Source organism: Malaclemys terrapin, chromosome 7 (assembly GCF_027887155.1).
Source record: "Malaclemys terrapin pileata isolate rMalTer1 chromosome 7, rMalTer1.hap1, whole genome shotgun sequence".
NCBI classification, from domain to species: domain Eukaryota; kingdom Metazoa; phylum Chordata; order Testudines; family Emydidae; genus Malaclemys; species Malaclemys terrapin.
Window position 1 is genome coordinate 8,823,922 of NC_071511.1, and position 14,412 is coordinate 8,838,333.

General features: G+C 44.5%; 1 protein-coding gene across 2 annotated transcripts in view; it reads right to left on the bottom strand.

The window, feature by feature from the left end:
- Positions 1-5,841: 5,841 nt before the first annotated feature.
- Positions 5,842-14,412, bottom strand: part of FRMD4B (FERM domain containing 4B) — a 199,943-nt gene continuing 191,372 nt past the window's right edge. For both annotated transcript variants that reach the window (XM_054035105.1, XM_054035104.1), the window contains 4 exons: positions 14,019-14,144; positions 12,139-12,944; positions 10,890-11,022; positions 5,842-7,461 (listed from right to left, as the gene is read on the bottom strand). In XM_054035105.1, the coding sequence (XP_053891080.1) occupies positions 7,341-7,461; positions 10,890-11,022; positions 12,139-12,944; positions 14,019-14,144 (1,186 nt within the window). In that variant the 3' untranslated portion in view covers positions 5,842-7,340. The remainder of the gene's footprint in view (positions 7,462-10,889; positions 11,023-12,138; positions 12,945-14,018; positions 14,145-14,412) is intronic.

Sequence of the window (14,412 nt, forward strand, 5' to 3'; positions counted from 1 at the left end):
ATTTTATGATTTCCCATTTCAGTTCTTTACAAATGATCATAATTACAAATATACTATTAACGACTTCTGTTCAAGTGCATTCGGCTGTACAGGTAACTGTGGTTGTTCACAACTATTAAAGCGGAACATGGCTAAAGAAATATCCTGGTTCTCTGGTTAAATAAGAAACTAGAGATTCCCAAAAGTTCAGAGCCAGAACCAGGTGGAATTTGCTCACATGCCCGGGGATGTTGGATTTGGGGTTTTGCTTCAAATCCACAAGAAACTAAATACATGTATCCCCGGTGTGCCGCGCTTTGCAGCACAGAGCTCTGGAGAGTAATTGGTAACATCAGAGTTCAGGCAAGCTGTGAAGCATCTCTCGGTGCCTCCCCAGATGGAACGCATCAGCGGCCCTCGTCGTCCTGATGCTAGGCTGGGTGTGAAATCTGCAAGTTCTTCCCTTCTTCTCTTATCCCCATTTTGGTTGGCGATATATTCCAGTTCTCCCCGATCTATACTCACTGGGCTCTTTGGGGAGTGGACGTTTTAATTCCATGTTCTCAGCCCCTTTCAGAGTTGCAGAGACCTCCTCCCTTGCCTCTGTTTTTCCATTTTATTTCTTCTACCCTAAAAAAGGGCTGGATGCACCCTGCCCCCAGCCTTCTCTCATCGCAGCAGCCTGAGGCCGGGGGAGAGGCACCCCTTCCCGGATGGGGCAGCTCCGGGGGTGGGGGAGAGGTGCCTCTCCCCAGCTGCGGCAGCTCCAGGGCTGGGGCTGTGGGGAGAGGTACCTCTTCCCGGCCACGGCAGCTCCGGGACTGGGGCCGGGAGAGAGGTGCCTCTCCTCACCTGCGCGGCCCTTGATAGCCTGCTGCACGGCCGCGCAGCTTAGAGTGAACTTAGCCTGGCAATTTGTTCCAAAGGTTGACTGCATTGTATGAAGAAGTACTTCCTTTTGTTTGTTTTTAACTTGCTGCCTATTAATTTCGTTGGGTGACCCCTGGTTCGTGTGTTATGTGAAGGGTAAACAACACTTCCTTGTTCCCTTTCTTCACACCAGTCATGATTTTATAAGCCTCTATCATATCCCTCTCCAATAATCTCTTTCCCAAGCTGAACAGTTCCCATCTTTTTTAATCTCTCCTCATATAGAAGCTGTTCCATCTCCCTCATCTTTTATGTTGCAACCAGGACGGCACACAGTATTCAAGGTGTGGGTGTACCAGGTACGATGCATGATGACATTTTCTGGCACTATTGTCTATTCTTTTCCGAATGGTTCCTAACATTCCATTAGTTTTTTGACGGCTGGCTGATCATTGAGCAGATGTTTTCAGAGAACTATCCATTCTCAGCTACCAGTAGACCAGCAGGTGATCCTCCAGGGGAGCATGTTTTAACCCCAGGCCTTCCGGAATTTTCAGGCCTAACATCCCTAAATATCAGAAAAATTCTGACCCAAACTTTGCAGATCGGGCTCCTCTGTTTTTAAAATGTCACCAAATTCACTGAATCTCATTCTCTCGCTGCACATCCAGGATAATAATGGATTATGGGGAGAATTCCCTAAGACTAGATGAGTGCTAATGTTGTATCAATATTCAGAAAGGGCATGTAGGACGGGTAACAATAGGCCAGTCACCAATCCCGGGCTACATAATGGGAAAGCTGATACGGGAGTCAATTGATAAAGAATTAAAGGATAGGAATCTAATTAGTGCCAGTCAACATGGTTTTCTGGAAAGGAGATCTTGACAAACAAATCTGATTTCATTCTTTGATGAGATTACAAGCTGGGTTGATAAAAGGTAACTGCACAGATACAGGATACTTAGATTTTTGTAAGGCATTAGTACTGCATGACATTCTGATTAAAAAAATTAGCAAGATCAATATAGTATCAATAGAGCACCCATTACATCGAGTAGGAAAATGTAACTGACAGATCTCAAAAACTAGTTAACGGGGAATCATCATCAAGAGAGGGTATTTTCAGTGGGGTTTCACAGGGATTGGTACTAGGCCTGATGGTATTTAACATTTTCTATCAATGATGTGTAAGTAAATATAAAATCACTGCTGATAAAATTGGTGGATGACTGTGATGGGGCCTCTACTCACTGCTAGACAGCGCCTCCTTCTGGCGGTTCTGGGGATTAGCTCCAAGTTGATGCCCCTTCCTGCAGTTGCATGCCATCTCTCTGTCTCGGTCTGCAGCCCCTCCCTCACTTGAGGAGCTGCTGCTTCCTCTTCGTGACTCAGTAGTCTCCCTTTCCGGAGTGGTCTTTCAAAGTCTCTCTGCACAAGCAGCACCAGGCAGTCCTCACAGATCTTCATATCCACTGTCCCATGCAATGCCGCTCTGCAAAGGATGGTAGGGTAACTGAGGCCCACTCTCTACTCAGGGTTCCAGTCTGGGGCCTGTAGTGAACAGTTAAGGTCTGCATGTATGCCCCTTTACAGCTGTCACCCCTGGACTCCTCCTACCATGCTGCTTCTCCCCTTCCTTCTCCCTGGCCTCAGGGAGAACAGCAGGCTTCCTCCCTGCTACTCCCACCACTGTTGCTGTCCTCCTGGCTTTATAGAAGCCCCTGCCTGTTCCCTCATGGGTGATCTTCCTTCTAATTAGCTCCCTCCACACAGCCTAAATCTCTCCCATTTGCAGTTGAATTGGCTGATTGGGCCCACCTGGCCTAACTCAGCCCTTGCAGGGCCAGTGTGGACAGTACAGCCCATCACAATGACAAAGATTGGTCAAGCGGTAAATAATGTTGAGGACAGGGCAGTTTTACAGAGCAATCCAATCGCTTGGTAACTTGGGCCCAAACGAAATGCATTTGAATACAGCCAAATGCGAAGTTATTCATGCAGGAACAAGGAATGCAGGCTCCGCCTTTTGAATGGGGGACAGCATCCTGGAAAGCAGCGACTATCCAAAGGATTTAGGAGTCCTAGTGGCAATCAACTGAACATGTGTGATGCTGTGATAAAGGGGTTATTGTGATCCTGGGGTGCAGAAACAGGAGTGATGAGATGTAGCACAGAGGTGGTTTTACCCTTCTGTACAGCATTGGTGAGACCGATACTAGCTAATGCATTCAGTTCTGGTGTCCACATTTTTAAAAAAGGGTATTGCAAAATTGGAGAGGATGCAGAAGAGAGTCCCAAGGATGATTCAAGGGCAGGAGAGAAATTAAACAGTTTGAGCTCTTTAAATCTAGCATAAAGAAGACTGAGAGGTGACTTGAGTCCAGAGTGTAAGTCCCTTCATGGGGAGAAAATCCGAATACTGAAGAGCTCTTTAATCTAGCAGAGAAAGGCAGAACAAGATTCAGTGTCTGGAAGCTGAAGCTGTGACAAATGAGGCACCCCTTTTTAAACAGTGAAGATGATTAACCACTGGAACCAACTCCCAAGGGAAGTGGTGGATTCTTCTTCTCTGGATGTCTTCAGATCAAGTCTAGATGCCTTTCTGGAAGAGATGCAAACACAAGTTGTGCTTTAGTCAAAGAAGTGATCGGGGTAACTGAGTGAAATGTAATGGTGTGTGATACCCAGGTCAGACTAAATGATCCAGAGGTATCGCCTGGCCTTAAATTTTACGAATCAATGGTGTTTCCATCCTCCATCAGGAACACCTGCAGGACATGCCTGCTCACAGGATCCTTGCATCCTTCATCCTGCAGCAGGAGGCCATATACAGAGCCCCATCTTAATGCGATACTCGTCCTGGACCTGGTCCTACACCTGGACCTGCAATCATTGTTGTGTCACCATTCCTCCAAATCTTGGGCAGATTTTGCAAAAGGACTCAGATTAGCCCAGGCACAGCATATGAGAACAAATGGTACTATGGTGAGTAAGCCTGACCAGCCAGCTTCTCGTTGCATTGACGGTATGTTTTGGACTTACCCAATGCTCCCCGGGGAGCGTGTGGTGGCAGAGGCGTGCCCTACTTTTCTCATGTCTTCAGCCGGTAACGACATTGGCTGTGGGGTAGTTTTTATTTTGATAACGCAGGATCACGGAGGTGTTCCTCTGCCTCGGATGTGGAGGCTGAGCCGGAAGAACCTGCTAAGCCAGTGCAGGCGAGACATGGAGAAGGGGCTGTGCGGCGGCCGGCTTGTTCTTTGGGAGCAGCTTTTTCATTTCCTTTGACGCGAAACAGCCGAACCCGCACTTTGCATTGACTTCCAAAGAAGCAGGATCCGGTCTCAAATTCTGGGTTAGCTAGGACGCCAGTGACAATTGTGTGGCGATTCATGAGTCAGTCAGAAAGAGGCAAAAGGAAAAAGGTCTAACCAATGGGAAGGACATTTCTTTCTATTGGGGAAAAAACAAAACCACCACCCCAAAATCTTTTCACACATGATTTTTTTTTTTTTTTTTTAAAGTCAGCTGCTGGCAACAAATTGCTTTGTCCTTTGCAATAATTATATTTGAGTATTTCCGCTCCGGGTGGACTGAAGGTCAAAGGGTAAATTCCACTTGCTGCACTGCATTTTAGAAGGCCAAATTTCATTCCTCTTCTCACCTCACAGGGCCTAGACCAGGGGTAGTCAATAGGCAGACCATGGGCCAAATCTGGACTGCCAGATGCTTTTGAAGGGACCTTGAAATCTTTCTTTAATTATTATCATTATTGTTATTTTTTTTTAGTATTATTTTCTTCTTCGGAGTCTGGACCTTGACCAAGTAATTTGGACCTGACAAAAAATAATGGACTACCCCGGGGCCTAGACTCCCCCACAACAACAGCATGAACAGAAAAGGAACTCAGCTGGGCACCTCGGGAGATAAACAAAGAATTGTCAGTGATGCCATCAGCGCCTGGATTTTAATTTCACAAACTTGTGTTCCAACTTGTAGAAGAATTTTCTTCACAGTGTTTCTTTTTGTTAAGGGGGGTGAGCAGGAGAGAGAGGAAGCGTGCTTGTTTAGTTTGTTTTGGAGAAATCCCACTGCACTGTCACGGCAGGGAAAGGAAAATCAATGGAAGGGATGCAGATGACATATTGAGTCTGACAGTATAGATTAGATTACAGAGAGCACATGGCTCTCAGTCATACCCACGCCGTCCAGAGAGGCCTTTTGTACTATGATGCTTAGCCCCAGGAAATTGGTAATCAATGGACTATCCCCAGTGCTGACACTGAGCTTTCTGTTATGTTTGTTAACTTTCTGTTGCATCTAAAATGGTTTCAGACAAAAAAAAAAAATGTGTGTTAGGTAACGTAAACAGATGCTGTGCACCTTGCAGCGCTCATCGACTTCAGCAGGAGCTGCGGGTGCCCAGAAATGGCTGAAAAATCAGATGTTAAGAAATTATTATTACGGATTATTTGTACTATTGTTGCAAGTAGGCGGCCTAGTCATGGGCCAGGGCCCCATTGTGCTAGGCCCTGTACAAACAGGGATCAAAAAGCCAGTCCCTGCCCCAGTGAGCTTCCAAATGTTGTTCTATGAAGGTTTAATAGCTTTGTGACGTACGTTACAAAGTGATGATATGGCCTCACTCGGAAAGTTACACAAACCCTTATGATGAGTGGTGTGATAATTGTGCTAGGAAACGGCCCTTGTTCATTGGCTGAATGATGATAACGCTTTGATGGTAAAGGCTAAGAGACATCATAGGTTGATGAGTTCTGCCTAGAATTGCTTAGAATAAAGCACTCAAATACCACCCAGAGAACTGTTCTTCCGGATAGCCCAGGAGAAGCAGAACACCAAAACGTTTTTGGTAGCACACTTTTAGTTTATTGACCTATACAAAATAATAGGCCCAAAAAGTCAGAAGTAGAAAAGGAATAAGCAAAAAGGACTTTCGCGTTTCTAGAAGGGTATACAAATATGCAAAAGGAAATAAATTATTTTTTATTGTTTTGTTTATTCCAAACCTCAACTCTAATAATACAAATGACTGAGGACCAGCTTAACAAATTTGTCTTTCGCTCTATATTACATGCTTTGGAATACTGGTAAAAAAATGTTCCAAAAGTTTATCAGAAACTTTGCTATTCACAATATGAACAAGGAGTAACTAACCCTGTGTATAAAAGAAATAAAAGAGCACCATTTTATGGAGTGAAGCACAGTACAGTTGAGAAACAAGAATTATTTTACAGTATGCAAATTTTCTTTTTTTTTTTTTTTGTAAACGACACAAGTTAGTCCACACTAATTGGTTTCTACAGATGGATGATATGAGGTAGGCTTATCCCTCCTAGATCAAAACTGCTGTTGATTTTTTTAAAAACAATGTAAATGATTTTGTGAAAATGCTGTTTTGTCACTTAGTGACTTAGTAGTGCACCTGGCGTTTCAGATGACGTTATACAATTCTAATGCCCTCAATTTTAAGGCACCGACTTGGTCTTTTTATTAATTTTTTTTTTTTGTTGCATCCACCTTAGAATACTGGCCAGTTTAATAAAATTGTTCCACATGTGATAACTAGAGCATTCCACCTCCGATTTTCCATCAATCTGGCAGAGCAAAATGTAATAGCTATCTAATTAAGAGTTCACTGTGCATTCAACACGACTATTTGCATGCCCATCTGCACAATGAAATTGTACCATGGAAAATTCATTTAAACGTGAGGATATTAATTACATTTTATCATGGGAACAGTTCAACGTTTGCTGCTTCTATTTCCAAAATCCACAGCCTTCTAGGGTTAGTTTTACATTACATGTTGCAATAGTAAATTGCCTTTCTTTCCAGAATCCATTTTGTGGTGCATACAAACACTCGTAATAACACTCCCCTCCCCCAAAATTGTGTAGCTCATTCAAACCTCCATTAAAAAAATCCAGCCTTCCTTCAAGTAATGTTCCAATACTGACTGAGTCAATCTTTGCCTCATTCACACACACACACACAGTATCCTTCATCAGCTTATGAAGTCCTTCTTGGTCATCATAAGTGACGGCAGAAGACATTTTTATTTCTTCTTCTTTCAGCCATCTGAATTGTGCTCCTAAAATTTCTGTTTTCTCCATAAGTCACCTTTTCACATTTTGTTGAGGTTTGCCTTCAACACCTTCCAGTCTTCTAAAAAGTGCTTGCTAAATATAAATACTTCAGCCAAGTGCTGCATCTCCTCATAGATTCAGTGGCGGCCTGCCCTTGCTCAGTTAGGCTATTGTCTGGATTCAGAAAGAAATGCCATTGTTGGAAAGACTTTGTAATTTTGTACATGTCCCTCTTAATGCTGAACACAATCTTCACCCACAAGCCAAAATACTTTCATTTTTGAGTGGGGTGTGGGGGGGAATTCCACAGGAGATCTCTTTCGAGGGAACTGCATTCTGTGCAAGGCACATGGGGGGTGCAAATACAGGGCTGTTGAGGGCCTACACGAGCGTCCCAGGCTTAGAATCCTCATGCCAAAACAGCCTCTGCTCATTACTGTGCAAGTCAGCTTCCAACTGGTTCTCGTCAGCATCCTCCAGTTGGCTTGTCTCTGCATATGCTCTACAAAAGAAACACAGCGTAAATGATAATTGAGGGCGCAGTAAGCGTTGCACTGGGATTTCAGGTGCTGGGTTGGTAATGCTTAGAAGTAAATAATCTGTAGAGACTGAGCAGTTTCTGATCTTAGTGACACCATCATAAACTCAGAGTAACCGCATTGCCTGTGAGTATCTGAAAGTCAATGAGGTTACTCTGGGTTTACAGCAGTGTAATTGGGATCCAAATGTAACCCTGTGATTTGTTCTCCGGACAGGGAAGATAATAAGGAGCAGATCCTCAGAAGGTGTAAATTGTCATAGTTCCACTGATTTCAAATAGAGCTATGACAATGACTTACCCCTGTGTGTGTCCCAGTGTCAGCAACGTAATAAGAGTCATATCCAATATCCTTGATCTGCATGTGCCTGCAGATAAGGGCCATATAGCATATGGCAATCAGTCATTTACAATAGCCACACATGGATATGTTCACTACAAAGAGTGTGATACTGGGGTGGATTTGGACAGTGATCAGAATATAAAAAAAGTTACAGTTAACGTAAATCGAAGGGATAAAGTTGTCAAAATAAGGCAGCTCATTTACATTTTTCAAACCCCAACTGTAGGAGGGTCAGTAATTAGTCGAAATGCTATTTTTAAAATGTTGTTACTGTAGTTCTTTTAGTCACTGCAATCAAAAAAAAACAACCACCCCAAACTTAAGGCATTTAATGAAAATCAATGTGAAGACTTTTATACTCCTTTCTTAATGCTTCTGGTTGTTTAAAAACAAATAACTAGGTAACTTCACACCAGTCGGCCCAGCAGCAAGCCAAAACTGCAATCCATGAAGCAGCACACACAAATGTGGAGTACTGTACTTACTACAGCCGGCTACAGTTAGCATAAGAGTATTTAAAAATTATCTCATTTCTGCAGGCGCAATCATTCTCCTGGACAGAAGACCTTTGTTCTGACTGATAACAGGTGGAGTTAGAAAGCGGAGGAGGAAGGAGACAGAAAACAGGAAGCAGAAGAGTCGTGTGAATATCTGTTTGCAGCACTAGAGCGAAATGCTGGACTGTTCCAGCCCTTCACAGAATAAACGTGTATCCGAGTGGTCAGTTCCCACGTCTATGTGAAAGGGAGTAAGAGGCATAACTTGTGCAAAGCCCCACTCTGCACTCTCTAGGCAGCTGTCTGTGTAGCCATGTCAAGTCAGGATGGTTTAACGGTTAAACCCCCACTGTGAGATGCACTCGGTTTATTTGTGGTGACAACAACTGTGGGTCGCACCTTTGAACGCTATCACGTGGATATGAGCTTGGAGAGAAACAGCCTCTTCCTCAGGAGGCACAACGGCTCCAGAAGCGGAGGGAGAACATGGCTGCCGGGCCACTTACAGGGGGCAAAGTATCATTCAGTCTCCATAGGGTCTGCTCTGTTGAGGGAGGGTGGGACAGGGTCACAATTATGCTCTCTGGGGAGGCTAGTGCACTAGCAATGCTGGCCTGATAATCACTGCTGTCAAGGCATGACATGCCGCGCCCTTGCAGAGAGGTATAAGGGGGAATGCTATTTGCACCTTGTCCCATCCTTGCACACTCTCATATTGACAGGTACAACCGAGCCCTTAACTCTTCTCTGTGCCCGTTTTCCCCTAATTAAAATAGACACGATTATACCTCTCTCCCTCCCAGGCCTACTGTGCAGATAACTTAGTGAATAGGCCAGACGCTCAGCTGGCGTATATCAATTTAGCTCCAGTGGCTAGAACAGAGCTCTGCCCGTTTACACCAACTGATGGTCTGGTCTAGTGCTACTGATTTAAGATCCTTGGATAAAAGATGCCATATCAGTATGATCAGTAAAGTAAAACATTACCTGAGGACAGCTAGAAAGAAACGCAGGAATATTCATAGATTCATAGATTATAGGACTGGAAGGGACCTCGAGAGGTCATCGAGTCCAGTCCCCTGCCCGCATGGCAGGACCAAATACTGCCTAGACCATCCCTAATAGACATTTATCTAACCTACTCTTAAATATCTCCAGAGACGGAGATTCCACAACCTCCCTAGGCAATTTGTTCCAGTGTTTAACCACCCTGACAGTTAGGAACTTTTTCCTAATGTCCAACCTAGACCTCCCTTGCTGCAGTTTAAACCCATTGTTTCTGGTTCTATCCTTAGAGGCTAAGGTGAACAAGTTCTCTCCCTCCTCCTTATGACACCCTTTTAGATACCTGAAAACTGCTATCATGTCCCCTCTCAGTCTTCTCTTTTCCAAACTAAACAAACCCAGTTCTTTCAGCCTTCCTTCATAGGTCATGTTCTCAAGACCTTTAATCATTCTTGTTGCTCTTCTTTGGACCCTTTCCAATTTCTCCACATCTTTTTTAAAATGCGGCGCCCAGAACTGGACACAATACTCCAGCTGAGGCCTAACCAGAGCAGAGTAGAGCGGAAGAATGACTTCTCGTGTCTTGCTCACAACACACCTGTTAATGCATCCTAGAATCATGTTTGCTTTTTTTGCAACAGCATCACACTGTTGACTCATATTTAGCTTGTGGTCCACTATAACCCCTAGATCCCTTTCTGCCGTACTCCTTCCTAGACAGTCTTTTCCCATTCTGTATGTGTGAAATTGATTTTTCCTTCCTAAGTGGAGCACTTTGCATTTGTCTTTGTTAAACTTCATCCTGTTTAACTCAGACCATTTCTCCAATTTGTCCAGATCATTTTGAATTATGACCCTGTCCTCCAAAGTAGTTGCAATCCCTCCCAGTTTGGTATCATCCGCAAACTTAATAAGCGTACTTTCTATGCCAATATCTAAGTCGTTGATGAAGATATTGAACAGAGCCGGTCCCAAAACAGACCCCTGCGGTACCCCACTCGTTACGCCTTTCCAGCAGGATTGGGAACCATTAATAACAACTCTCTGAGTACGGTTATCCAGCCAGTTATGCACCCACCTTATAGTAGCCCCATCTAATTTGTATTTGCCTAGTTTATCGATAAGAATATCATGCGAGACCGTATCAAATGCCTTACTAAAGTCTAGGTATACCACATCCACAGCTTCACCCTTATCCACAAGGCTCGTTATCCTATCAAAGAAAGCTATCAGATTGGTTTGACATGATTTGTTCTTCACAAATCCATGCTGGCTATTCCCTATCACCTTACCACCTTCCAAGTGTTGGCAGATGATTTCCTTAATTACTTGCTCCATTATCTTCCCTGGCACAGAAGTTAAACTAATTCTTGCTTGAGTCAGCTGAAGCTGTATGGTACGGAGCAGATCTGCTCTCAGTAAGTTGGTTTCATAACTGCTCTTGGTTTAGGAGTTGGCTCCCTCATACCTGATTGCTACCTAGATAAGTTTTAAAAGCTTACACAGTACAGAGGAGAGGGCAGCAAGTCTTACTGCACTTTGCTCACCTGCTCTGCAGTGGAAGGTTGCCATAAACATTCCCATAACAGCTGGTATAAGAGGAATGAGACGATGTATCATAATCGGAAAGCCCTAGTGCAATCTGGTTCCGCCAGTTTCCAGAAGTGTTTGTAGAAGACGCTAGAATTGTAAAAACAATGAGAGCACATTAGATTTTTCGGTAGCTCAGAGGACTGAAAGAAGCAAGATGTTTTTCATTAACAATCTCGGCAGGTTTCTGTAGGGGACACAGACTCCAAACACACCTGTCTTTACACGTACTTTGGAGAGTGAGGCATGGTGTGTGTAGGGTAGAGGAATCGGGTGGTCTCCCCTTTAAAAAAGAGTTTGTGGAGCCTCCCAGTCAGAGTGGCTGTATTCTGTGCTTTAGAAACCAGCCAGAGAAGCAACGTGGATACTGAACTAGGCTTGGCATGTGCTGGGGATGTGATGAACATGGCTATTTGGACCCCACCGTGCCGGTGAGGTTGCTTCAGATTTTTATTTTTGCATAAAGGGCAAATGACTCAGCAATGTGAGAACGGGACAGGGAATCTGGGCCCCCTGCCTACTAGCCCCACCTTAGACACGGACTCCTGCTGCAGCCTAGGGCGATGCACCTGCTGACCTGGGGCCCTGCACCATCTGCAATGTCTATAAAACAGGAATGAAACTTCCCTGCCTCACAGCAGTGTTCCACTCATGTCTCAGTGAGCAACTGCAAATGACTAAGTCCTATTACCGTAGCATTCTTCTGACCAGCATCAGGGGTATGTCTGCCACTTGTGTTTACAGAACACGGGGCGTGTACCCATTTTTAAAGGTACCACTATGAGGGTGGTGTCCTTTCCTGGTGGGATTGGCAGAAAAGTGATGCTCCCAGGAATTACACCTCAGCCTTTGAAGATCCTGAATATCTGACACGGACATACCATCCTGGACAACTAAGTCCTTTTCCCATCGGCAGTGCTTCTGGGAACAGTCTGAAGCAGGTCAAGGTGCATCCAGGTAAGCTTGGAGCATGTACCTATCCCTACTGATAGGGCCTGTGCCACCTGCATCATTCAATTATCATACAAAGATTCGTATTTAGCTATTCTGCATTTTAGTTTTGTTGGATGAAATTCTGCCCTCGGTTACGCTCATGCAGCCCCACTTCCAGGATTTCAGTGGGTTTGCAAGGGTATTAATGTGGAGAGGATGTGCCCCTCCGAAGGGACATATAAAATATTTAGCATATCACAAATCATCTGTTACCTGAGGAGAAAGAAGAAGCCCGGCTGCTAGGAGAGAACGGTACTTGCAGCCCTGCAAAGCCCAGACTCCTTTGGGATCCTCGGTCAGAGTCAAAGCCTGCCTGCAGACTCTGACCCTGGTCCTTTTGACCGGAGGCACGTTGGTACCAACCACGGAGATGCTCTGTTACTAAGGCCTTGTGAATGTTTTTGGTTATTTGCTGCGTTTTAGCAACCTGCTTCCTTGGAAGTCTCAGAGTTGCATATGGATTGTGTGGTACTCTTTCCATCTCCCCTTCGTGGTAGGACCTGAGTTCCCGATAACGGTCATACCCACAGTGCACCGATGAGCGATATGAAGGGTTGACGCTATACTGTCCCTCTGTGTCATTCTCATAAACGTATCCCCCATTGTAATAAACGTCACATTCAGTGTAAGGTGAATAGCCAGGAACATAGTAACTAGAAGAAGGATGCTCCTGACTCTTTTGGTAGACGCCATTCCGTGAGTCTTTCTGGGCAAGATTTGGCATGCTTCCTGAACTTGCAGCAGAAATGTTTTGTTTCTTAGACCTCCTTCGGCCTCTCGTGCGGTTGTCAAGCGTCTGCGTGGTGTAATATGGGTTGGGGTTAGGCGTCACGCAGTAATACTCTGCACTTGACTGGCTGGTGTAGGATGATCCATCGTCTAGTATTTCAGTGCTGCTACTTCGCTGGGATTTCGAGAAGGAGAACACAGGCTTTTCACTGGCAGTCTCTGACAGCAAAGGGGTTTGGGATTCTAGACTCCCGCTGCGCTGTCTGCAGTGCTCTGGGGACATATCCGGCCTGAAACGGCAGAAAATTAGGTTGGCTGTAGAAGTCGTATGCAGACATGAAGCATTTGAGAGTTAGTGTGTGGCAAAACAAAGAATTCTTTCCAAGCAAAGTACAGGGTCAGGTTTTGGCAGGTGATGCAAAGTCCTAGGTGGACTATTCCTAAGTCAGCTGCCATATCAACCAGGGCAAATCCTTTCTTGCTGTCGGTGGCATGGTAGAACAAGGTAAAACGCTTGAAACCAAGTTCAGTTTACAATAATCCAGATCCTTTAGTCAGGGATAGGGAAGATAAAAATCCCATTTAGAATATGCAGCACCTTCCCTAGCAGCTTGGAATGCCTGGGCATGGTCTCAAAATCAGCTTTTTATTTTTTCTGGATAAAAGATCTGGATGACACTGAAGGGAACTTGACTTAAAGATTCTACCTTTGCAGCAACAGATGATTCAAAACTGTGACAAAAGTGAGACTAACAAGGTCATATTCTGGTAATGAGTTACAAGTGGATCTCACCCCCTGCTTAGTCTTTACATTTAATATCCACAAATATACAGTACGATGATAAAAATAATGCTGGCTAGCGGTGTCTTAAGAATTTTATAAATACATAAAAAATAAATAAATAATTGTATAGTTACCTTTCTGAAACGAGCAATACTGCGTAGCTTAAACATAACCCCCCTGAAGTTTGGATGTTTAGAAAACCAGGACGATCATAGCGTTCTTATCTATTTATATAGCCCTCTCTCCTCACACGGGCAACATTTCCCAAACGGCTTCAATCCCATCTCTAAGTTTGCATGCACAAGTTTGTACACGCTGTTCTCTGGAAATCTACAGCTGGCACTTGAGCCTGGAAAGTCCATCATTTGCATGTTGGAAAGCTGGTGCAGAGCTGCATGTGCCAGCGATGACTGATGTCCAATTATCCATGTGAAAAAATCAAAGGCTGACAACCCTGCCTCTATCTTGGCAAAGGACACACACAAAAGGATCCTATTTCTTTACCCTCTTACACTGCTGATTTTACTTCTCTGCACAAGAGACACGTTACTTCCCAGTGATTGAATGGAACTCAGCTTACTGTAAATGGCTACTACTGTAGGCGTTGCGTGTGAGCACCGGCGTTGTTGGCATGCTTCTCCCGCCATAGGGCTGTCGTTCCAGAATTCGATAAGGGCTACTGTGTGTCGATAGAGGGTCCCTGTGACTACAAACAGAAGAATCCAGCACATGGCCATCACCAAAATATCTTCAATAAAATGCAAAGGACAACTGCATTGACATTAACTGCATATTGATCCAAAGGAAAAGATAGACGAGGGTAGAGAAAGCAGAGGTCAGTGTGGCAGCGTCTGCTACCAGTGGTGAAGGTTTGTGCTGTTATAACAGCAAGGAGTTCAAACCCCTCTGGTTCAAAAGGTTAACACAGCAAGGAAGTTCACCACTGGATAACTTGTAGGAATAGCTGCTGCCAA